We start from the raw sequence: 25815 nt of genomic DNA on the forward strand, positions 1-25815 counted from the left end.
CTGAGCCCTGACATGTCCCCATTTCAGAAACTCTGGAGCAAAACCCACTGTATTGTTCTGCTTTAAACTAGGGAACAATTCTTAACTCTTGCTTTTTCCCTAATCTACTTACCCACTGCCATAGCTATTAGCAAATTCTATCATCCCCACCATCAAAGCATCTCAGAATTAAGAACCCATGTAGAAAAATGGTACTGAAGAATTTATTTACAGGGCAGCAATGGAGAAACAGACAGAGAATAGGCTTGTGGACATGGGGAGAGGGGAGGAGAGGGTGAAATGTATGGAAAAAGTAACATGGAAACTTACATTACCATATATAAAATAGATAGCCAATGGGAATTTGCTGTACGGCTCAGGAAACTCAAACAGGAGCTCTGTATCAACCTAGAGGGGTGGGATGGGGGGGAGATGGGAGAGGTTCAAAAGGGAGGGGATATATGTATACCTATGGCTGGTTCATGTTGAGGTTTGAAAGAAAACAGCAAAATTCTATAAAGCAATTATCCTTCAATAAAAAATAAATTAAAAAAAAATTAAGAACCCAATCACTTCTCACCACTGCTACCACACTGGTCCAAATACCAGCTACTTCTCTTTAGACTACTGCTATCATCTCCCAACTGGTCTTGCTGTTTCCATCTTTGTTCCACATACCCTGTGTTTGTCACACTGCACCTAGTGTGGTATGTTTAAAATGCAAATCTGATCACTTCATTCTCCTGCTCTGTCAAATGTATTGGAGTAAAATCGATTTTCCTTTTTCTTACTTGTCCATGCCCTAGCCCCATGCTCTGATCCCTGACCTTAATCTCATCACTCTTCATTTGTTCTATTCTAGCCTTACTATCTTCTTTGTGACCTCTCCAATAAACCAGGAACATTCTCAACTCACGGCCTTTGCCCTTTATCACTATGACTCAAAGCCTCTTCCTCACTCCCTCCACCTTCCCCAACACACACACACACACACACTCAGCACATTCACCCAACTTTCACACAACTCAGTACATTCAGACTCTGCTCACCCATCAATCTCTCAAAGAGGAGGGTCCACACCGCTGTTCTTACCCATCTCCCATTATTCCAGGTCCTCTTGTGCTGTTTCATCTTTCCAGTCTTTTGTATGTGTTCATATGCATATTGCCTATCTTCCTCCCTACAACGTAAACTCCATGATGTCAGGAATTCTGTTGCTTTCGTTCACAACTATATTCCCAGAGTCTAGGATGGTACTCAGCACATAGTGTTTCTGTAAGTATGTCAGATGAATCATTATATTAGCTAGCATTCAAAATTGTCATCAAACTTGGCTTTGCTTTACAATGGACCTGGAACTGATTAAAATATATAGCAATACTAATGCAAACATTATCAAAGTGATTCTTTAAAAAGAAATTGATACATATAAGAGATCTTATACCTGTATTTCACTAAAATAATCAGCTGAAAAAAGGAGAGTGTCATAAACCAGAATTTTAAACAGATAACACCATTTGTTAAGACACTCCCACCACTCCACCAATATTTTCTAGCCATACAAATTTTTCATTTACTCTGCACATTACCATTATGTTCATTTTATCTGCAAACATGAAGATAGACTACTTACTCCCAATATGCCATTGCTTAAATTATATTTTCAATTCTATTTGTCCTGTGTTTATTTTGTATCACCTCTATTTACTAAATAGTAGACTATATTGATTAATGACAAATGTATATCTTGAGAATATGCCTGGAAATCTCTAGATCTGCACTAGCTTATCGTACAGATTTGATTTTGAGAACTCTCCTTCATTTGGAACAACTCTATAACCAAGGGAATTTTTTAAAATACACAAAATAAAAAAAATTTCCTAAATATAAATAACTAATTGTAAAGCAACTATACACCAATAAATTAAAAAAAAATGTCTAAAATTTCATTTAAACTCTCAATATTAAAATGTCTTAAATTATTCTTTTACTAAGTTTTTGAGGATGCTCAAGGATTTAAAAAACAACAATTAAAAAGACTTAAATTCATCTAACATTTCAGATTGTTTATCCTCCATACTTGCATGTATTTATTGTCTTTTTTAATATTTACTAAGGTAAAGTCACCAGTTTCAAAGATCATGTATATAATTGGTCACATATATTTTCCAGGATTCTTTTTTTCAATGTCAAGTTGCCTTAATGTTCCAGATAGATAAGCCTGTTCTTTATCAGGACAATATTATTTTTAATTTAAATTAAATATTTTCTGAGGATTATTTATTGGGGACTTTATCTCTAAAATTTACCTGAATTTGCTTTTTCTGTGAATTTCTAAGATGTACTACATATGGCTAAAGACCAAAGGTATAGTAACCACATTCCCCCTTGACCCAAGCTAGAAGTTCTATCATAACACAGAGTCAATCTAAATTAGATTTAAAAGTTGATGCCCAAGGGAAATGTTTGCTATTAACTAGCAATGTATACAATTAAACTTAAAGCACGGTCATAGTGTTTTAATCAGGGAAGCTAAAAGTCATTTCTGTCCTGTGGGGTAATAAATGAAGGCAAAAGCAATTGAACATGCTTTCTGATGTGCTAAGTGATATATGGGCTCTCTGGAGTCACCAAATTGGAAGGGCCACATGCTTAGTTAATCAACACTGCACAGTCATATTGGGGAAGAGGTGATAAATTTAACAGATGTTATACTCGCAGGGGTCGGGGTAAAATGGACTTGATCCACCACCTCCATAATTAAAGGGATGTCTTTAAATGCTTATTATCAAACGCCTGACTATTAAAGAGAATGAATTTTTTATTCTCAGTCATTCACTGTGAGTGGATTTAGTAATACTATCAACCACAATGGTCAAAGCTAGCCACTGACTAATATGTTGACAGGAAGAATATCAGATCCCGGGAGACCAGTTAATGTACTTTCTTCCAGAGTTTTCAAAGCTGATTAGACCAAAACCACATCCAGAGAAAACCATTAAGACAACACTCAGGTGATAAATTGCTATTTCTGTAGACTGTCCTCCTTCAAGAATAAGCCATGTATTCTCGGCTGACAAACACTATTTCTTGCACACAATCTATCTAACTACAAAAGGACAAAAGGAATTCTCAGCTCAAATAGTCACCTTCCATTTCAAGTTATGCATACCACAACTTCTTGTCTTTGCAAAAGTGTTTGAATGGGCAAATGGTATTTCTGGGATTATAAGTTTGATGCCTATTTTCTGACGATGGCATATTTTCTGTTTGGAAATTTCAGTTACTGCTTAAAATTCTTAAAGGATAGAAGTTGAATTAAATGGCATATATTGATTTTTCCTACTTGTTGTTATTAATTCTATAAGTTATGTCTGATTCTTTGTGACCCCATGGACTGCAGCATGCCAGGCTTCCTTGTCCTTCACTATATCCCAGAGTTTGCTCAGATTCATGTCCATTGAGTCAGTGATGCTATCTAATCATCTCATCCTCTGTGCCCCCTTCTCCTTTTACCTTCAATCTTTCCCAGCATCACAGTCTTTTCCTTTGTATCAGGTGGCTAAAGTATTGCAGCTTCAGCATCAGTCCTTCCAATGAATATTCAGGGTTGATTTCCTTTAGGATTGACTGGTTTGATCTCCTTGCAGTTCAAGGGACTCTCAAGAATCTTCTCCAGTACCACAATTCAAAAGCATGTCTTCAGTGCTTAGTCATGTCTATGGTCTAACTGTCACATCCATACATGACTACTGGAAAAATAATAGCTTTAACTATATAGACCTTTGTTAGCAAAGTGATGTCTCTGCTTTTTAATACGCTGTCTAGGTTTGTCATAGCTTTCCTTCCAGGGAGCAAGTGTCTTTTAATTTCATGCATGCAGTCACTATCTACAGTGATTTTGGAGGCCAAGAAAATAAAATGTGTCACTGCTTCCACTTTTTCCCCTTCTATTTGCCATGAAATGATGGGACCAGATGTCATGACCTTAGTTGTTTTAATGTTGAGTTTTAAGCCAGCTTTTTCACTCTCCTCTTTCACCCTTAATAAAGAGGTTCTTTAGTTCCTCTTCACTTTCTACCATTAGAGTGGCATCACCTGCACATCTGAGGTTGTTGATATTTCTTCCAGCAATCTTGATTTCAGCATGTGATTCATCTTGCCAAGCATTTCACATGATGTACTCTGCACACAAGTTAAATAAACAGGATAACAATATACAGCCTTGACATACTCCTTTTCCAATTTTGAACCAGTCCATTGTTCCATGCCCGGTTCTAACTGTTGCTTCTTGACCTGCACACAGGTTTCTCAGGAGACAAGTAAGGTGGTCTGGTATTCCCATCTCTTTAAGAATTTTCCACAGTTTCTTCCTGAGAGGTCTTTATGGTTCAACAAATTTGAATTATTTTTCAATTTCCACCGTCCCTGTCTACTACCTTCAGGTCTATGGGATGTAATGCTGCTATTTGGTTAGTTGATTGTAGTTTAGCCATGAAAGAACAGAGTCTTGGAAAACGACCATTTCCCTTTCTTTAATAACTCTATAGGACCAGAGAAGAGAGCCCTCCATCTTTCCTCTCCCTCCTGTGTCCTCAGTATTGGCTGGAAAAAATATACTCATAAGTAAGCCTAAGGAGAGGAAAGAAGGAAACATCTCCTTTCTCATCTAATGCCGTGTCCTGGGTACTCTTTCCAATTGTAAAGCTGCATATGACCAACAACCTTTGGGTTGAACTTCAAGTCCAAGAGTGATTGGAATTAAAAATTGGGGCTCCACTGTACTGATAACAAGATTCACAAAGTAAATTATTCCTGCCACAAATCAATTTGAAGATATTATTTTTAATATCCCCATCCACTCATCTTACTGACCTCTTTTCTGTCACTATCTCACATAAGTCAGCCTAATCATTTGAGACTGTTTACTCAACAGTAAAACAAAGATTAAAATTATTCCCAGTCTATATCTTTTCACGTGTTCTTCTTACTTTAATAACAAACTAAACTAATGAATGTCCCATGTCAAAAAATATATATATATAAGCATGTATAAAGTGTTAAAAACCTTCTCTTTACCCTAAACATTTTCTCTCAGAAACCCAATTCCTCTGAGTTCATCTTCTGTAAACTGCCATCTGTCCTAAAAAGAAGCAACCCATGACTGAGTCATAACAATGGAAAAGAATAAAGCATAGGAAATCTTGGAGTAATAGTCCACGGTGGTGAAAATGGAAAGAAACATATGTGGTATAGCGTCAATGCACCATTCTACACTGTGGTCTTTGCTTTTTTATTTAGTTCTATATTTATGGTATACAATAGTCCTATTTCAGTATCTCAATATATGACATACCTGCCAGAAACTCCATTGTATGAATGTATCAAAATTTATTTAACTTCCTATTGATGGACATCAGGATAGTTTTACAATTTAATAGATAGTATTAAAAACCTCCCATATCCTTCCATAAAGATGTTAACCTATACTTTTACTCAAAACCACCTTAGAGGTGGGCAACCAGGACTCCTGTGCTAAGCCATATTTTACAGGGTTCCTTTGGTCCTGCTGTAAGCATGGCTCTGCCAAAAATGACAGGAAATCCCAGAACTAAGAGGACATGCCCAACAAGAACCTATATTCTCTATTTCAGATCATAATCTGAGAGCATGGGGCTGGAAAATTTCCTGTCCAAACATACTTGTGCCTGTTTCCAGGGACTGGAAGGGTCTCTTCTCTGGATCTGTTCTTCTTGGGATGGATTGCAAATGACATGGTGAGGTTTAACAGAAGAAGGTTTGTGAACATGGATGTGGGAGGATGGAGCTTGATGGCCACATACATGTTGCTGGGGCCCTTCTGATGAATGATTGCATGGAGCTGGGACATGAACAAGGACAGACTGAAAGCTGACAGCTTATGTTCCATTCTTAAGTAAATTTAAGAACTCATCTGCTTTCACTAACAGGACCTAACAATTTTTATTTCCACAACACTTGCTATCACTCAGTATTATAATTTTTGTTTCATTTTTGCCAATCTAAGAGTTTTTAAAAATTATGTTTTATTGTATTTAAAATTGTACTTATTTAGTTCATATTTTCACATACTGATAGTCAATTTCAACTTTTTTCCAATATACTGCCTATTTTACCATTTCCTCATTTTAAAAATCAAAATCAAATTATTAGGCTCTGGTTCAAGATGGCAATGTACAAAAAAGATCCTGAACTCATCTTCTCTCATAATCACACCAAATCCACAGCTTTTTATAAAAGAATCCACCACACCCCCCAAAAAAACTCGATATGCAACTCCTACACATCAGTCAAACAAGAAAAATCCCACATCCATGTTGAAGTGGGTGGGAGAAGCTGAGACACAATCTCACCATAAACCCCACCCTCAGCTCAGCAACCCACAATCGGGAGCAAGCACAACTCACACTTCTCCCTGCAGAGCAAAGGGTTTGAACCCCACATTTGGCACTCCACCTGTTAAGACCTGCACTTCAGAGATGAACCTCCCACACACGCATAGCTTTGAAAGTCAGTAAGACTTGCACCCATGAGTTCCACAGTTTCTAGTGAACTGAGAGACAGTTCATAAAAGGCTCCTACAGGCAGACTTACCTACCCCAGGGCCTGCCAATGCTAAGCAGCCAGAAGTTCTGTGAAAAAAAGCTTATTTGATTATGTGAAACATGTGGCCTGAGGGACAAACATCTAACGTGGCACATATCTAGAGGTCTATGGAAATACTGTCCAAAGGTAGAGGCCAGTGGGCACCATCTTTGCTCTCTCCCTCTGCCTCACTCCAGCTAGTACGCATCTCCTGGACAGAGCTTGCACCGCTGTTTGGTGCTCCATCCACTTTATGTGGCTGCCACCCAGGCGATCCCTCTAGGTCTCCTTGCTCTGGTGGTCAGCAGGACTTACACTCTTGGGTCCCCCAGGTCTGTAACAAACAGAAAATGTTCTTAACAGGCTACCACCCCAAGGGCACAGCAGAGAGGACACAACTAAGGAGGCAGTTTTTCTGTGAGAGAGATCTGTTAGCTTATCTTCATAGCTGCCGCCTGAGGGGCAGCCCTCTAATTACACACATCTAAGGGTCAGCTGAAATCCTCTCCAGAGACCTGCGGGGGGCAGACAATATCTTCACAGTTTCCCTCTGCCATGCTCCAGAGTGCACGTTTCTCAAAAAAAAAAAAAAGACCTTATACACATGTGATGTGCCAGTTTTTAAGGATGCTGTCCAGGGTGTGACTCTTGACTGACTAGCTCTCGTGGCCAGTAAGGCTAGGGTTTCTGGGTCCCCTGTCACTGTAAGAGATGGAGAGACAGTTTCTGATCAGCTGCCATCTCCAGGAAACAGTCAGACTGCTGACTGAAACACATTACCACTCTTTCTGTGAAAGAAGCCTATTCATTTGTCCTGGAACTGTAGCCTGAAGGCCAGACTTGTGGTTTGGCATAATTTAGGGACCTGCAGAGGCCCTCTTAGGGGATGGAGGCCAGTGGACACCATCCTTGTCCTCTCCTTCTTCCTTGCTCCAGGTTACTGGTATCTCTTAGAAATCTATCTACTAATCTGGCACCATGAATTTTGAGGATGCCACCCAGGGGACACCCCAAGATCACCTGGCTCTCATATCCAGTTGGGCTTATGCTCTTGATCCCACAGGATTGTATACATTTGCATACTTTAGAAGCTGCTGCCTGAGGGTCTGTCTTCCGATGAGCTTAAATCTACCCACTGTCTGAGATCCTCCCCTTTGGAACTGACAGGTCTTGGCACAACTGTAACTAAAAACAAGGGACACTAAAAACAAATAAAGCCACTTGGAAAATGACAAAGGTTTGAGAGACAACCAAAAGCTAGAGAAGGGTTGAATGATAACATTCATCTCCTACTCAGAACAATTACTTCAAGATTGAAATCATATCAAGCATATTTTCTGACCACAATAGTATGAAGCTAGATATAAATTACAAGAAGAAAACTAGAAAATTCACAAATATGTGGAAATTAAACACATGCTGTTAAACAATCAAAGGGCCAAAGAAAATACATGTGACTAAAGAATATAAAATATAAATCAAAACTTACAGGATTCAGTAAAAGCAGTAATGAGAGGTAAATTTGTAGCAATAAAGGCCAATATCAAGAAACAAGAAAAACCTCAAACAAATTTATACAACAAGTAACTAGAAAAAGAAGAACAAATAGAGTCCAAAGTTAGTAAAAGAAAAGAAAGATTAGAGGAGAAATAAATAAAAATCTAAAAAGAGATTAGAAAAGATCAATGAAATTAAGAGTTGCTTTTCTGAAAGATAAACAAAATTGACATACTTTTAGCTAGACTCACCAAGAAAAAGAGATGACTCAAACCAAACCAGAGAGAGGAAACATTAGAACTAATATGGAAAAAAATAAATAAATAAAAATAAAAATTAAGTATTATAAGGCACTAGTATGATTTATTCACAGTCTTGTAACTAAGATAAAGTAAGGAAATTATGCTAACATTAGACAACTTTAAACATATGGATCAATTCTAGAAGTATACAATCTATTAAGAATGAATCTTAAAGAAACAGAAAACCTGAACAAATTGATTATCAGTGATGTGACTGAATCAGTAATAAATAAAACTTCCCAACAAACAAAAGTCCAGGACCAGATGACTTCACTGGTAAATTTGACCAAATATTTAAAGAGGAATGAATATCAATTCTTCTCAAACATTTCCAAAAAGAAAAAAGAAAAGGAGGGAATACTTCAGAATTTAATTATGGGGCCAGCATTACCCTTATTCAAAACCATCGAGGGATACCCCAAGAAAAGAAAATTACAAGCCAATATCCCTGGTGAACATAGATGAAAAAATCCTCAACAAAATATTAGCAAACCAAATTCAACAAAAGATTAAAATGATCATGTGTCATGATCAAGAGAGATTTATTCCAGGATGCAGGGATGGTTCAATATCCATAAGATAAATCAATCAACATGATATACCACATTAATAAAATGAAGGATAAAAATCATGTGATTATCTCAATAGACAGAAAAAGTATTTGACAAAATTCAATGTCCATTTATGATAAAAACTCACAACAAAGTGGATAGAGAGGGAAGGTATGTAAACATAATCAAGCTGTATATGACAAACTCAAAACTAGCATCGTACTTAATGGTGAAAAGCTGAAAGCTTTTCTTTTAAGATCAGGAACAAGACAATTATGCTCATTCTTGCCACTTTTATTCAACATAGTATTTTAAGTCCTAGCCAGAACAATTATGAAAGAAAAATAAATAAATTTCGTCAATATTGAAAATAAAGAAGTAAAACTGTCACTTTTTAGAGTTGATATACATAGGAAATTCTAAAGACTCCATTAATGAACTGTTAGGACTAATAAACAAAATTAGCAAAGTTGCAGATACAAAGTCCATATACAAAAATCAGTTTCATTTTTATATATCAGCAAGAAAGATTCAGAAAGAGAAATTAAGAAAACAATCTCTTTTACAATCGTATCAAAAAGATAAATTTAATCACATAGTGAAAGACCTTTACATTGAAAACTGTAAGACATTGAAAAAAATTAAATAAGACATAAATTAATGGAAAGATTTGCTATGCTCATGGATTTGAAGAATTAATATTGTAAAAATGCCCATTCAACCCAAAGCCATCTACAGATGCAATGCAATGTCTATCAAAATTGAAATGGTATTCTTTCAGCCATAGAACAAAGAATCCTAAAATTTGTATGAAACTACAAAAGATCCTGATTAGCCAAAGCAATTTTGAGAAAGAATAACAAAGCTAAAGACATCATACTTCCTACTTTCAAGCTATATTACAAAGCTATTATAACCCAAACACTGTGGCATTTGCAGAAAAACAGACACATAGATCCATGAAACAGAATAGAAAGCCCAGAAATAAATTCAGTCACATAGTATCAATTAATTTGACAAAGGAGCCAAAAATATAAAATGGAAAAGGACAGTCTCTTAAATAAATAATGTTGAGAAAACTGGACAGCAAACTGCAAAAGAATGAAACTAGACCACTATCTTACACCATACACAAAAGTTAACCCCAAATGGATTAAAGACTTGAACATAAGATCCAAAGACAAAAAACTCCTAAAGGAAAATATAAGCTCTTTGACTTCGGTTGATGATGATTTTTTTGTTTGCTTGTTTTGATACCGAAAACAAAGGCTACAAGAGCAAAATAAACAAGTGGCATTTTATCAAACTAAAAACTTTTACATAGCAAAGGAAACTATCAACAAAATGAGAAGGCAACCTACTGAGTGGGAGAAAATATTTTCAAATTGTATATCTATAAAGGGTTAATTTCCAATACATAAAGAACTCAAACAACAGCAAGAAGAAAAAAAAATTTGGCAGAGGATTTGGATAGACATTTTTCTAAAGAAGACATAGAAATGGCTGGTAGGTACAAGAAAACATATTTAACATCACTAATCATCAGGGTGATGCAAATCAAAAACCACATTGAGGTACCACCTCACATCTGTTAGAACGGCTAGACTCAGAAAGACAAGCGATAACAAATTGGAAAGATGTGCAGAAAGGGAACCCTGATACACTGGGAATCTTAATTGGTTTTTTCACTGTGGAAAACAGTATGGAGTTTCTTCAAAAAAAAATAAAAATAGAACTACCACGTGATCCAGCTCTTTCACTACTGAGTATTTAACCAAAGAAAATTAAAACACCACTCAAAAAGATGTTTGCACCCCATGTTCATTGCAATATTGTTTATAATAGCCAAGACATGAAACAACCCAAGAGTCCATCAACGGATGAATGAATAAACAAATGGTATATGTATACATACATTTATACAATAGAATATTATTCAGCCAAAAGTAAGACAGAAATCTTACCATTTGCAAAAATGTGGATGGATTTTGAGGGGATTATGCTAAGCAAAATAATTCAGAAAGAGAAAGACAAATAAATAGTTTCACTTATGTGTGGAATCTAAACCAAAACAAAACACCAAACTCATAAATACACTGATTGGTGGTTGCCAGAGATGGGGGGTTTGGAAGGGGTAAAATGAATGAAGGTACAAAATAAATAGTTACAAAATAATAGATCATGGAGATATAATGTACAGCACAACAACTATAGTTATTAATATTATATTGTATACTTGAATGTTGCTCAGAGAGTAAATCTTAAAAATTCTCATCACAAGAAAAAAATATTTGTAATTATGTGTGGTAATGGATGGTAACTAGACTTATTGTGGTGACATTTCACAATATATACAGATACTGAATCACTATTTTGTGATCCCAAAACTTATAATGTTATATGTCAACTACACAGCAACACAAGATCAAAGTGATAGTTATTCATCTGTTCTCCTATATAATTTATTTCTGCTATATAATTTATTCATTTTGAGAATGTTATAAATGTTTGATTCTTTTATGTAGGATATAACTGAGTTTTCATTATTTTTATTAAATCTCATAGCCTTTCACCTTTTAGTTGGTCTGTTTATCTCATTTATATGTATGTGACAATGAAAATATTTGACCTGCAGTCTACAAACTTTGTTTTCTTTTCAGAGTTTTAATTACTCATTTGTTTTGTTATCCCATCTTGCAGTGATATGTGTATCTTCTTTCTCTTCTCCTAATAGTTGTAGTGATTTAAAATCCATTTTTAATTTTCAACTGCTTTTCCTTCTTTATCTTTTTTTTTCAGTCATGCTGCATGGCTTGCAGGATCTTAGTTCCCCAACCCAGGCCACAGCAGTGAAAGGGTGGAGTTCTAACCACTGTACCTCCAGGGAATTCTACATAATTTTAAATCATATGCTTAAAATTCAGGTCTCTAAGTTATAAAGTTTAGAAAGCATCTAATATTTCCACACTATGAAAGTTTAGATATACACTTCTACTTCCTCTAAAAACATACCACTTACTTTATTTTAGTACTTTTATATTTTGATTTGGGTTTATATTCTCATTTCTAAATGTAATATGCCTACAAATCTTTGCCCTTACTTTTACATTTATATGAGTTCAGAATAAATAGGCAGTTTTTGATACTATTGCTTCCCCATTTCCTAGGGTTGTTGTTTTGTTTTAAATTTTAACTTTTCAGTTGTATGACGGATGTCAAAACTGACCTTAACACTTCTTAATTTCTCCAAAAAGAGATGGATCTGTCTTTATCCCTTGCAAAATGCTTTGGCCAGTGGAATGCTGCAGAGCAATACCATGTGGATTCTGACCCAAGATCGCAGGAGGCATTGCAATTCCCACTCTTATGTTACTTTTGCTTTTGGGACCTCTGCCACCTCCACCTGCTAATAAGTCTAGGGCAGTCTTGTGTGTGATGAGAGACGTGACCCAACTACCCTCATTGGCTCAGCCAACAGATTGCCAACCATGGACATTTGAGTGAGGCTATTCTGTATTGTTCAACTGCCAGGAGACACATAGCTAAAAGCAGATGCATGAGAGCCCAGAGACACTGACCAAGTTGCCCAGATCAGAAAGACTACTCAGCCTACACACAGAGCCCTAAGCAAAGCGAGAGCTCTGGTTTCAAGTGACAACATTTGGGGTGATGGGTTTCTTAGAAAAGCAATCTGATACAAGTTGGTTAACAGAATTCATAACTAAGATGCTTTCCTTCACAGTATCTCATGAGTACTATACTCCCTGAATCCTTTCTTATTTAAGAAAGGACTGTTGCCTTTATTAATGGATTAAAATGTAGCTGGTTATTTAACTTCAGAATTCTGCAGACATGCTCTGCCATCTCTTGACATGGCATACTGCTATGAAGAATCTGAGTTCAGCCTATTCTTCCCTCTTGAAGGTAACTACTTGTTCTGATGGATGACTATAGCACTCTTTATTTAATCTTGAACATTAATATTTATGTCATATGACCCTTCAGTGTTGATAATTCTACTCTTTTTGGAACATAGTGTTCCAAGTTTAGGTTTGTAAATTCAGTTCTTCTTTCATGTATGGAAAGTTTTATTGCTATTTTGATATTCATTTCAGCCTGTAATTCACTGACAACTATGCAAAGGTTGCATCTCTATTCTCTTATCTTTATAACTAATTGCTTTCATTGTTTTGTCTTATGGAATCACCTCAAATGTGTTCTTGCTTCCATATTATCTAGCAGTAATGATACAGAGCTGAAAAGACTTTGCACGTATGTATAACTGAATTTTATACAGTCTGGACTCTTAATAAAGAGATATAGCTGGGGCAGGATGGCTGCACCTGCACGCTAGTGTTAAAGAACCCATCTGCCAATGCAGGAGACGTAAGAGATGTGGGTTTGATCCCTGAGTTGGGAAGATCCCCTGGAGAAGGGCATGGCAACCCACTCCAGTATTCTTGCCTGGAAAATCCCATGGACAGAGGAGCCTGGTGGGCTACAGTCCATGGGGTTGCAAAGAGTCTGAAACTCCTGAAGTGACTGAGCAAGCACACACACATAGACTCTTAATAAACAGATATAGCTGGGGCAGGATAGCTGTACCTCAGTTTCCTCATTTATAGAATAAAGACAGTAGTAATACTAACTAGTCAAGACAGCATATTAAAAAGCAGAGACATTACTTGGCTGACAAAGGTCCATCTAGTCAAAGCAAAGGTTTTTCCAGTAATCATGTACGGATATGAGAGTTGGACTATAAAGAAAGCTGAGCACAGAAGAATTGACGCTTTTGAACTGTGGTGGTGGAGAAGACTCTTGAGAGTCCCTTGGACTGCAAGAAGATCAAACCAGTCAATCTTAAAGGAAATCAGTCCTGAATATTCATTGGAAGGACTGAGGCTGAAGCTGAAACTCCAATACTTTGGCCACCTCATGCAAAGAACTGACTATCAGAAAAGAACCTGATGCTGGGAAAAGTTGAAGGCAGGAGGAGAAGGGGACAACAGAGGATGAGATGGTTGGATGACATCACTGACTCGATGGGCATGAGTTTGAGCAAGCTCCAGGAGTTGGTGATGGATAGCGAAGCCTGGCATGTTGCAGTCCATGGGGTTGCAAAGTGTCGGACGTGACTGAACTGAACTGCATACTAACTAATGTAAGTTTTCTGAGTAGTCAGTGAGCCTTATAAAAATAAGACCCTCAGAAGAGTTCTTAGTATGTAGTAAGTAAATATTAGCATTAAGCAATTGTTTATTACCATTATAAATTAACACTGGCTCTTTTTGCATCACCTATTCTACTTATTGCTTCCAATATGGTTTTAATTTTTATAAAGGCCTTATTGCTTTCTTTAATGTCTTTCAATAGCTCACCTACCTCACTTTTTTCAATTTGTTCTATTTTACTGTTCTCTTTTAACTCTTTTGCAATTTCTCTAGTATTTTGTCCTTTTTTCCCCCTTTGAGTCCCTGTTCTCTTTTATTTGCATATATACTTCTTAGTGTTTAGTTGCTCAGTTGTATCCGACTCTTTGCAAGCCCATGGACTGCAGCCCGCCAGGCTCCTCTGTCCATGGGGATTCTCCAGGCAAGAATACTGGAGTGGGTTGCCATGCCCTCCTCCAGATACTTCTTAGAGTCAAACTCTATTTTTCTAATGTAAATTAATATCATCCCATGTACACCATTCCAACTACCACTTTAATATTAAAGTGGGTTGCCATGTCCTCCTCCAGGAGATCTTCTCAACCCAGGGATCGAACCCAGGTCTCCTGCATTCTTACCATCTGAGCCACGAGGGAAGTCCCTGATCTCTCCTACCTCACCTCTATTGCACTTTTTGTGTGTTCCAATTCCAAGTTGCAGAAAGTAACAATCTTGTTTGAGGTGACGCCGCTGGTGCCTCACATCCGTCCAGCTCTGATTTCGGTTAGAGCTCTAGTGGATATTTCTGTGGGGCTCAGTCTCACTTCAGACCACCAGCATCTAATCTGAAACGGCAACAGTTCGTCCTTCTGCGTTTAGTGTAATTGCTGCCGTAGCAAGCACCATCCTTCTACATTTAGTCTCAACTCCTTTTTAGGTGCTTTGAGAGCCTGTTCATCTCTTGCAAGTACTGTTTGGAAGAACAGGGCAGGAGGACCCTTGAATCCACCTTTAAGCAGTAAGAGACAGGACCCTATAGACAAACATTCTGCCTCCTCCAACTGGAAAATTCTGAGATATTCTGTACACTTCTCCATAGTCTCAGTGGAATCCAATGTGCATCACTCACCATAGCATCTTTGATAACATCCTAACATGCTGACTTTCCCTCCATCCTTATCTCTCCCTCCCCAATTCCTAACTCCAGTATCAGGAATCACTCTCTAAACAATCTCTGCACCAAAATCCTGGTCCCAGGCTCTGCTCTGAAGAAACCCAAACTAAGACATAAATCTATAAAATCTCTCTTTAAGACCTCCCCACTGTTTTTCTGCACTATGGAACTTTACCCAAGGAATATCCCCAGACTTTCTATAGCCTATTCCTATCCCAAGTTCTTGTGATTTACACTGAAGTATTGTTCCTTTGGCAACTCAGAATCAAATCAATGCAAATAGTCAAGTAAATATGCATCTTGATTGAGATTTAGAGTTACAGATGAACTTGTCTCATACAAACAGAGGACTTTTCAAAATTTTCAAGGTTTCCATTCACCTGGGAGGATTTTTGTTGAGCAGATTTAAATAAATTCTATATCCCTAAATATAAGAGATTATTTTAACTATTACCATAGAGCTTCCAAACATAAAATGTGATTCTTCTGCAAAATAAAGGGGTTGTACTCAACATTAAATTCTCTTTGAAATATATAATTTGTGCTTGGTGCTAAGCCACAGTTCCATGGTATCAATTAGAAAATTCAAAAAGCTTCCTCTGTCTGAAAAGTTTAGAAACCTTTAGTAACTGAAGCAGAAAAAGTAGACGGTCTAAATGTAAGATAACTAAATGCAAAGGGGATTTACCCTGTGTTTCTCATTACCTGAACTGTATAGTCAGGGAGAAGGGTTGTATGAATAGCAACATCTACAAATAGGAAAAAAACACATTTTAATAATTAGTTTTAAACTTCATTTCCATTTAATTTAAACTAGAATTATAAACAAATACAACTAGCTGCAAATTTATCTACTTTCCTTTCCTTTGAAAATGCTTTCATTATTAATATTTGCATACTTCATAAAAAGTGTGATAGGAAGAAACATTACAATAGTAATTTTGTAATATGCTAATTAGAGATAGTGACTTAGAGAGCAAAGTATTCTGACCTAACATCTGTTTTGAGTGTTAGCATCCACATAATGTTGAAAATGTTTCATTCCCTGACCACAGAAAAAGATCTTAAAAAATTATAGTTGGTTTACCTACTAAGATTAGGATTTAGTTGTATAATGTTTAAACATATAAGATCACTAAAATTCTAAATGACTTACTGATTTAATACCCTTCATAGAAACAAGTTACTAAAAACTAGATTTAAAACAGCATGTCTTAAAGTAACTCATTCAGTAGTAGCATTTTTGGAATGTCTTCTGTCTTCCACACAGTGCTAGGCAGCAGAAAGGAGATGAGACTCTTGACTACACAGAGCTGACCGTCCAGAGATCATCAACATGTACACAGGCAATCCCAACACAGAATGAGCAATGTCATGATCAGCAAAATACAGAGACCTGTGGGAGCACCCAGAACTGTCTAATCCAGATGTGTAAGAGTGATTTCTCAAAAGCAATCCTTATCTAATTGCCTAATAACTGAAATAAAAAGCTTTTTCTATTACAAAGTTGGTTCCCAAAATGAGATTAAAAGAAACTATTTACTTGATAAATTCCATGCAAGTTAGAATCATTTCACATCTGCAGGTCTTTAAATAGACAAAGAGAATGCTTTCAGTATAAATCTGTCTTTGAACAGATTCCTTCTGAAAGTTATTTATTGGCTATGATTAGTTCTCTGCAAACATTCTAAAAGAACAAAGTTTTAATACTTGAAATATTAAGAAGAAAATAATCCAAGCACCTTTATTAAATGCGCTTTGATAAAAGCAAAATACTGTTGTTAATCCTATTGACAGTTCTCTATAATGTTCCAAACGTCAAAGAACAGATGATAATGACCTAAAAGAGGGACACTCATTACTTCAAAGCATCATTCTGTTTCTTTAGAAGACAAATGTTATATGAAGGTAAATCAATATTGAGAAGAAGAGTTTTATCCCATCTAACTGCACTAGTATTTAATATTTACTGAGCATTAACAATATATAGGGAATTGTTTAAAATTTCGAGTTAGTCACGGTCTCTGGCAAGAATTGGTTATTTTATTTCTAACTGCATTTGGGTCCCAGCCATAACTCTTATAATACTATGCACTCTCTTATGGAGATCTAAATGTTAATTGTTATGGCATGTAGCATGTTAGTCTCTCAGTCATGTCTGACTCTCTGCAACCCCACAGACTGTAGCCTTCCAGACTATGGTGTCCACGGAATTCTCCAGGCAAGAGTGCTAGAGTGGGCAGCCATTCCCTTTTTCAGGGGATCTTCCAGACCCAGAAATTGAACCCAGGTCTCTCACACTGCAGGCAGATTCTTTACCATCTGAAGCACCAGGGAAACCCAATTGTTATAGAACTGTTAAATTCTTCATGGGTGACTTAAATCAACTACTATGTGTTCACGGCCCCTAAACATCAAACATAGTGATATATAAAACTACTAGTATAAAATCATTTAGATATATATAAAACTTAATATAATCTATTTAAAAAAAAACTAATAGCAACAGTTCAGGATAAAAATCAACATGCAAAAATTAATTTTGTTTCTATATAGCAGTAAAAAGCAATTGCACATGGAAATTTCATAAGAAAACAATACTATATGCAGATAATTAGGTGTATATCTGACAAAATACTACATGGTCTATACACCACAAAACAATGTCAAGAGAAATAAAAGAATAAATAAATGGAGAGTTATTCCATACTCATTAGTCAGAGGATGAGATATTGTTAAGATGTTGATTCTCTCAAATTGATCTATAGATTTAATACAATCTCGATTTAAATCCTATTAGACATTTTGGTAGAAATTGATTCTAAAATCATTATGGAAATGCAAAGGATGTGAAATAGCCAAAACCACCTAGCAAAGGACAAAGTTGGGGAATGAGCACCACATGGTTTCAAAGCTTCTTATAAGTCTAGAGCAATCAAGACAGTGCGGCACTGTTGTAAAGATAGAAAAATAACCCAATGGAACAGAATAGACTCAAGAAATATACCCACACACATATGGAAAACTAAGTTTCAACTAAGTTGCACAGACAGTTCAGTAGGAAAAGGACAGTCTTTTCAACAAGTAGTGCTGGAAAAATTGGATGTCAATATACAAAAAAAATCAGCTTCAGTATATACCTCACATCTTATACAAAAATTAACTCAACTGATCATGGACAAAAAAATTAAAAGTAGATATAGGAGAAAAATCTTTGTGACCTTGGGACAAGCAAAAGTTTCTTAGAGACAGCACAAAAAGGGTAATCCATAGAAGAAAAACTGATACACGGAATTCATAAAAATTAAAATGTGTTTTCTCTGAAGTATATACTGTTAAGAAAAGAAAAAAACATAAATGGGAGAAAGCATTTGCAAATCATGTATCTGATAAAGTAATCGTAGCTAAAAATACATCTTTATTGTCTTGAAACTATACCCTTTAAATGTGTACAATCTATTGTGTGTGTCAGTTATACCTCAGTAAAGCTGTTTTGAACATTTACTGAAATATTATTCTTCATTAGGTCAAGTGCATGCTATAATGTCACCTTCTGTTTTTCTGGCGTGAACTCCTATTATTTCCCAGAATAAAATAAAAAGCAGCTTGCAAAATTCATTCTAAAGCAGTTTTCAGGCAGTTTTCTGGAGTCTAAGAAACTTTTGCAAAGAGGAATGAAAAAGTGTGCTGCCTTTTCATAAGTCTCTTTAGAGGAGTACTTATCCTCAAGTGGGTATTAACCTGGGAAAGTACAATAATCAGACCTAGTTTTTAACCAACTTTCAGACCAGTTTTCCTCCACTCATTTTCTCATCTCAGTGTTACCCACTATGCCTTTAGGTGGAAATAATTTCCACATATTCAGCCTTTCTCTTATCAATACTACGTTTTAAAGACTAGCTTTTCCTAGACTATTTGGGCAATGAACAGAGAATTTCATTACTAAATGTGTAAACTTCCCTTGTGTCAGCAAGGACTTCCTGCAATATAAATAAAGACTGTGTACTTCTAATCCATCACCTTATCTGAACTCCTGCATCAGCAAAAATGAAACAACATAATTGTGTACTAAAAACTCGCCTTTAGCCAACCATGAGGAATAGTAATATGTCCACTGAGCACCAGGGAATTACAGAGCAAATATATTTGCATGTAAATCATAGATACATTTATAAATTTAATTAAACCAAGCAACAAATCATGTGATGAAACTGGGAGTCAAACCAGGTGGGAACTGACTTTAAGTGTCTAAGGACAGAAAGCATTATTGAAAGAAAAAGTTCTAATGTGAGTGTAGACTATACTGACCATCTGAGGACAAATATTTATTAAACCTATTCCTGTATGAGAGAGACAGAGACAGGCAGAGAGAGAGAGAGAGAGGAAGGAGAGAACATGAAAGTTAGCATCCTTTCAAGATGGATGTGATTGAACCATTCCACTTGCCAAGCAAGGCACAAACTATGAATGTGTTTACCCAGTATAACTTGCAATACACTTGTAATACTAGTATTGTCACTTAACTTCTGTATCCAGAAAGGACAGTAATCAAGGAAAAAGGATCAAGACAGGGAAATTTGATGAGTTTGGTTATCGAAATGTAGCTAAACTTTCATTCAAAATAAAACCCATAAAATCTACACTGTATATCTTGAAAAGCCGATAAAAACACAAAAGATTTGTGTTTTTCCTTTTTCAAAGCATGTAAGCTTTTACTTTCATACAATTTTAGGATCCTGTAGGACCCATCTTCACTCATTATATCAAGACACCTTCTAATCTATTTAAACTGGCAAGGCATTTTCAGCACCAGGCCAGAGGGTTAACGTCATGGCAAGAAAAGCCATAATAACTCAAGTACAATTTTTATGTGATACATTCAAAGAAATTATCATAATGAATGAGAATACTTCTGTAGTACTAGGGGGCATTTTCAAGTGAAAAATGGTTGAACATGAAAACATAATTAAATTTCAGATAAAACAGGTCAAAAATAATTTAGCAGCATTATTAATATACAGTTAGTTGATTTCATTCAATTTATCACAGTCCACACGGTAAAATAAATAAATAAGTATAAGGCAATGGTAGCCTTATGATAAGCACAGCTATTCTGATTACCCCCAGCTTAGAGCATCTTTTCCCATGGAGAAAATGACCCCAAGACATTTAAATTGTCCTAGTTATTGATTAATACAAAAGCAAGGTCTTTTGTTTGAAAAAGGCACTAACTTGAAAAGCCCATTCATAGATATAACCACAGTTAAATCAGAGCTTTCTGAATTTGTTTTCCTTTACGTAAAATGGAGATCAGGTAAATACATAAAATCTAAAATTCTGCATTCACACATTCCTCGGGAAATACCAGCCAAGAAAACAAATGGTATGGGGGAGAAAGAAAGAACATGTTAACTCTTATATGAAAGACATAGAATTTTAAAATTACATGTAATAAATCCTATATTTTTCTACACACTATTTCAAGCTCCTCTGTTTTACTACCTAATCAAACGTACAACTGCATGTGACACTAGGTAAAATATTATCATCTAAAGGACCACAGGTGATATCTTTAAATCATAATATGATTCTTCAAAGTTTTGTTCTAAACCCTCCATAGTATCTCTGAAAGGGGCTTCCTACTGCCTACAAATAAAGTCCAATGTCCTTTGTTCGAAGCCCTTCACTCATTTGTAGTCAACTCCCCTCCTAGTTGCACTTCTCAGTTTCCCCAGCAGCCCCTGATTGGACTTTGCAGGAGTTGAGTTTATTCTTAAATAAACCAGATATGTTGATACTTTTTCCTCTTTTTCACTTGGCAAATTTTTATCTTTCCACTCAGCTGTAATGTCACCTCTGCTGTGAAGATTTTCCTGAACCTTTCCCGTAGAGGTAGTTGCCCCCTCTCTGCTTGCGGTGCAGTGCCAAGAGCAGAGTATTCCGAGTCCAGCATGAATCCCAAACTGCCAGCATCCACTATGATCATCTGATCCTGAGTAACCTACCAAATCCCTCTAATCTTGGTTTTCTCATCTTTAAACTACTTAGTCCAGCAACTGCTTTATTATGTAATATGAGGGCCATATATTGTAATGCACATAAACCAGGTAAACCAGAACCTAGCATAGAATAGATTCCTAACAAAGAACAGCTATCTCTATTTGTATTCCACATTACTCTATATGAGTTCACTGTCATTTTTTCGTTTGTGTCTGTCCCCTACTCTAGACTATCAGTGGAAGGGGTCATATTTAATCTTCTTTGGATTCCTAACAATTAGCATAATACTGGCAAGAGGTGGTCAATAACTGAAGAATGGACAGATGGATGAATAAGTCATAGAGCACAACACCTTGTTTCATGGTTGAAGAAGCCAAAGTCCAGCCTATTTAAGAGACTTGCCATAGACTACACTTCTAGTTAGTGAAAGAAAGAATGTGATAGAATGCAAGCAGAGATAATTTAGTTATCAGTATGTTTCTAATTACAAACTGCCTTTCCTCTACTCAATGCTTTTTGCATATTATATATTAGGTAAGCCTGCTTTTCTCCAATATCCAGGTGATGTGACCAAGGCTGACCAATCAAACCACCCTTCCTCCCCTCTGAGCTACTGTGATTAGTTCAGGAGCAGAAATATGGCTCAAACAAGGTCATGAGTGTTCTTTAAAAGCCACTACTCTCCTTAGTTAGACTGATGCTGCTCTGAGACCAAAACTTAGTTAATGATAGAGTGAAAGGGGAATAGGATAAATGTTGGTATCATTGGAAACTGTCTCAGGCTGCAGCTGAAGCTCCTTGAACTTCCACTGTTTGTTTAACCAGTACAAGTTGAGTTTCTAGCATTTGCAATGGTAAGGATCCCAATACAATCTGCTCCTATTTTCTCCCTATATATATTGCTATCTGCTAAATAACTAACACAAAATGTAAAATACCAACAAAGACAATAGCAGTACACTAAGCCAAGTGTTTCATTTCTAATGACAAATGTGATGGATTTAACCTCACCTTACCCAGAACTGTACTATGTGGGAAATCACTTCTGTATTGTCAAGGGCTTTGTAGTTAATAGATATTGTTTAATCATCATTAGGACCAAGTGGCCTCTATGCTGTTAGTCGCCAAACAATGATGAAGACCTTCCCTGATGTGTTCCTGGCAACTATGAGACTAGTTACCTATTCATAAATCTTGACTTAGGAGCACACTTCGTTTTCCCAAACGCCTACCCCCATACCCTAGGTGAATCATGAACTTGTTTCAGTGACCCCTTGGCAGTACACAGTATAGCTGTAAATGCTTCCAGATCATTGTCTGCCCAATCCCACCCTGTAAGTTAGTGCTCAAACGCTCAGTAGTATCTGACTCTTTGCAAACCCATGGACTGTAGCCTGCCAGGCTCCTCTCTCCATTCCCCCAGAAAGAATACTGGAGTGGGTTGCCATTATCTCTTCCAGGGGATCTTCCCAACCAAGGGATCAAACCCACATCTCTTATGTCTCCTGCATTGGCAGGCAGGCTCTATTACCACTAGCCCCACCTTGGAAGCCCCATGCTGTAATAAACCGATCCACTGATTATACGGAGCTGCCTGCCTCTTTTTGGATCTCAAGATACCTTCTCAGTTCAACTGTCACTTTTTGTTCCCTCTGCCCTCCTCCAAGAACAGACCAATCTCAGCTCTTAGAGCCTGCCTGCATTCCTTGCCCCATCTTTCATGCCATCAATTCTTTATCAAGCTTCAAATCAGATTTGTCTGTCTCTGATGTCTAGACTCATATTTAAAGGGCTCATGAAATTATGCCAGACTCACTAAGATAATCTCCATTCCCTAGAGTCCACTAATTTGTGATCTCAATTATACCTTCACAATCTATTCACAGCCATACCTAGATTAGTGATTGACTGAATGATTGCAAAAAACATGAATTCTAGAGGGCAGGAACCATGGAGGCTACCTTAGAATTCTGCCTTCACATAGGGGAAGAGAGAATTTGCCTAGGAAATCTGGAATTGACTTAAAAACCTCTAACTGCATGTGTTTATGTTGAACTGACCAGGATAAAGTTTCTCATTTCTAGTGGAATATAGGTCAGGAAAGAAATTAATTGATCTTGGAAAATTTCTTTGAAAGTATCTTATAATTTCTTCAAAAATGGTTCTATACACCAGAGTCTGTAACCCATGTTATCTGTACCTACTCATATTGTACCTTGTTTTACTGTATTTCACTTTACTGCATTTTACCGATACTGTGTTTTTCACAAATTGAAGGTTTGTGGCAACCCTGCACTAAGCAAATTTATCAGCACCATTTTCCCAACAGTATTTGCTCATTTGTATCTTTGTGTCACCTTTTGGTAGTTCCAATAATATTTCAATTTTACTATTATTATATTTGTTGTGATGATCTATGTTCAGTGATCTTTGATATTACTACACTGACATGCTGTAGGCTCAGATCACAATCTTTTAAAATAAAGTTTTTTAAATTATGTAGATTTCTTTAGCCATAATGCTACTTTAATAGACAACAGTAATGGTGTAAAAATAACTTTTAGATACACTGGGAAACAAAAAGTCTGTGCAACTTGCTTTGTTAAAGTGGTTCTGAAACTGACACCCACCTATCTCCTAGGTGTTCCTATGAAACTTAAGCTCATATATAAACTTGGTATCATGGTGGGAAATTGTGTCAGATCCCTTGAAAATGTTATGTGCATCCCCATATTACCAGAGTGAACATAGGTACTTGAAATTATAACCCTTGGCCACCAGTCTGGCAGCATTTTCTCTCATTAGCTAATTCTACTCCTAAGCCTTTCCGACAGTGTTTATATCTTACAACTCCTTTCACCTAAATCTGTAGCTATCCAATTTTATCTTTTTTTTTTTTTTTAGGTCATGCCTAAGATCATTGAGGAACAGGTGGAATATCAGAAAATGTCCCTGTACATAAATCAGAGTCAGAGAGGGGCTAGGATATTAGGTTTTTCTCCCTGACCAACGTCTTTACCCTCTGGGTGACAGAATCCAGGTGAGACCCAAGTCTCTGGGTCAGAAGTGCACCCGGGGAAAATTCAAAGAAACAGCAGGATTCTTAACATACTTCAAAAGCTAAGAATGGATAAGGAAAGACCAGAAGGTCCTTCGAAGAGTACTCTTGAATTCCACTTCCTGTGAGAGTACTCTGATCCTTACAGCCCAAAAGGGTTTCACTGGGAAATTGCTGCTTGAAAAAACCCTCCATTTTGACAGGCAGCTGAGAGCCAGAATTTCCTGAGAATTACAGTCCTCCCTGTGAAAATAAAGCAGAAAAACACGGACACCCTCTGCACTGAGATCCTTTCCTCAGCACCACAAATACACAGTTAATTTACACTAGAGTTGGATTCTTAAGTGTTAACATTGTAAGGTACAATTTGTCTGGTATACGGCTGTTGTTTTTACCTCATAAAACAGAGAGTAAATCAGATTTTCAGTAATGCCTTGACTCATCTATAGTTTCTGTTCAACTATTACTCGTAATTATTCTAGCCCTAACGTTGATGCTAAGAGCTCTCTCCATGAAGCAAAATAAATAACCAGTCTCCTTCGGAAATAAAGGGAAACAGAATAAATTGAAGAAAGACACTCTTCCATCAGCATCAGGAGCGCCAAGCGGCCTCTAAATTTATTCAATTCGCACTTTGTTTTTAAAGAAGACTGAGCTATTTATTTCTGTCCTGTGGGCAAAATCAGAATATAACAGACACTATGTCAGAGAGAATGAAGAAAAATGATGATATTCCCCAGCAGGATAAATACATCTTTTGCAAAAATAAAGTTACCAGAGTCACTCTAGCCCCAAGTGATCAGCTGCTAGGAGACACAGAAGTGAACTGAGATTATTGCACAGAAAACTTGAGTAAATGAGGATTTATATTTATAATGAAACAGCATCCATAAAGACTGATAACATTTTAAGAGCGGAGGCTCTGTTCTCAAATTCGTAGATGCTATCTGGATCTTCCTAAAAGGAATTTGTATCTTTGGCCCACGTTCCACTCTTGGGATCTCAGAGAGCCCTTCAGTGACGGTGCGTGTTTTGAGCTCTAAGACAGGGAGACAAATGGCCTTTTTCATGTGCATCAGTTCAGTTCAGTCGCTCAGTCGTGTCCAGCTCTTTGCAACCCCATGGACTGCAGCATGCCAGGCCTCCGTGTCCATCACCAACTCCCAGAGTTTACCCAAACTGATGTCCACTGAGTCGGTGATACCATCCAACCATCTCATCCGCTGTCATCCCCTTCTCCTCCTGCCTTCAATCTTTCCTAGCATCAGGGTCTTTTCCAATGAATCAGTTCTTCGCATCAGGTGGCCAAAGGATTGGAGTTTCAGCTTCAGCATCAGTCCTCCCAATGAATATTCAGGACTGATTTCCTTTAGGATGGACTGGTTGGATCTCCTTGCAGTCCAAGGGACTCTCAAGAGTCTTCTCCAACACCACAGTTCAAAAGCATCAATTCTTGGGCACTCAGCTTTCGTTATACTCC

The 25815-nt window shown here is 36.9% G+C and overlaps 1 protein-coding gene across 1 annotated transcript in view; it reads left to right on the forward strand.

The window, feature by feature from the left end:
• Positions 1-24765, forward strand: part of LOC145514141 (uncharacterized) — a 959076-nt gene extending 934311 nt beyond the window's left edge. The window contains exon 15 of the mRNA XM_081511229.1: positions 24182-24765. Within this exon, the coding sequence (XP_081367355.1) occupies positions 24182-24283 (102 nt within the window). The 3' untranslated portion in view covers positions 24284-24765. The remainder of the gene's footprint in view (positions 1-24181) is intronic.
• Positions 24766-25815: the final 1050 nt, after the last annotated feature.

The sequence above is a fragment of the Giraffa tippelskirchi genome, chromosome 7 (genome assembly GCF_054371585.1).
Source record: "Giraffa tippelskirchi isolate mGirTip1 chromosome 7, T2T-mGirTip1v1.2.pri, whole genome shotgun sequence".
In the NCBI taxonomy this organism is placed as follows: Eukaryota; Metazoa; Chordata; class Mammalia; order Artiodactyla; family Giraffidae; genus Giraffa; species Giraffa tippelskirchi.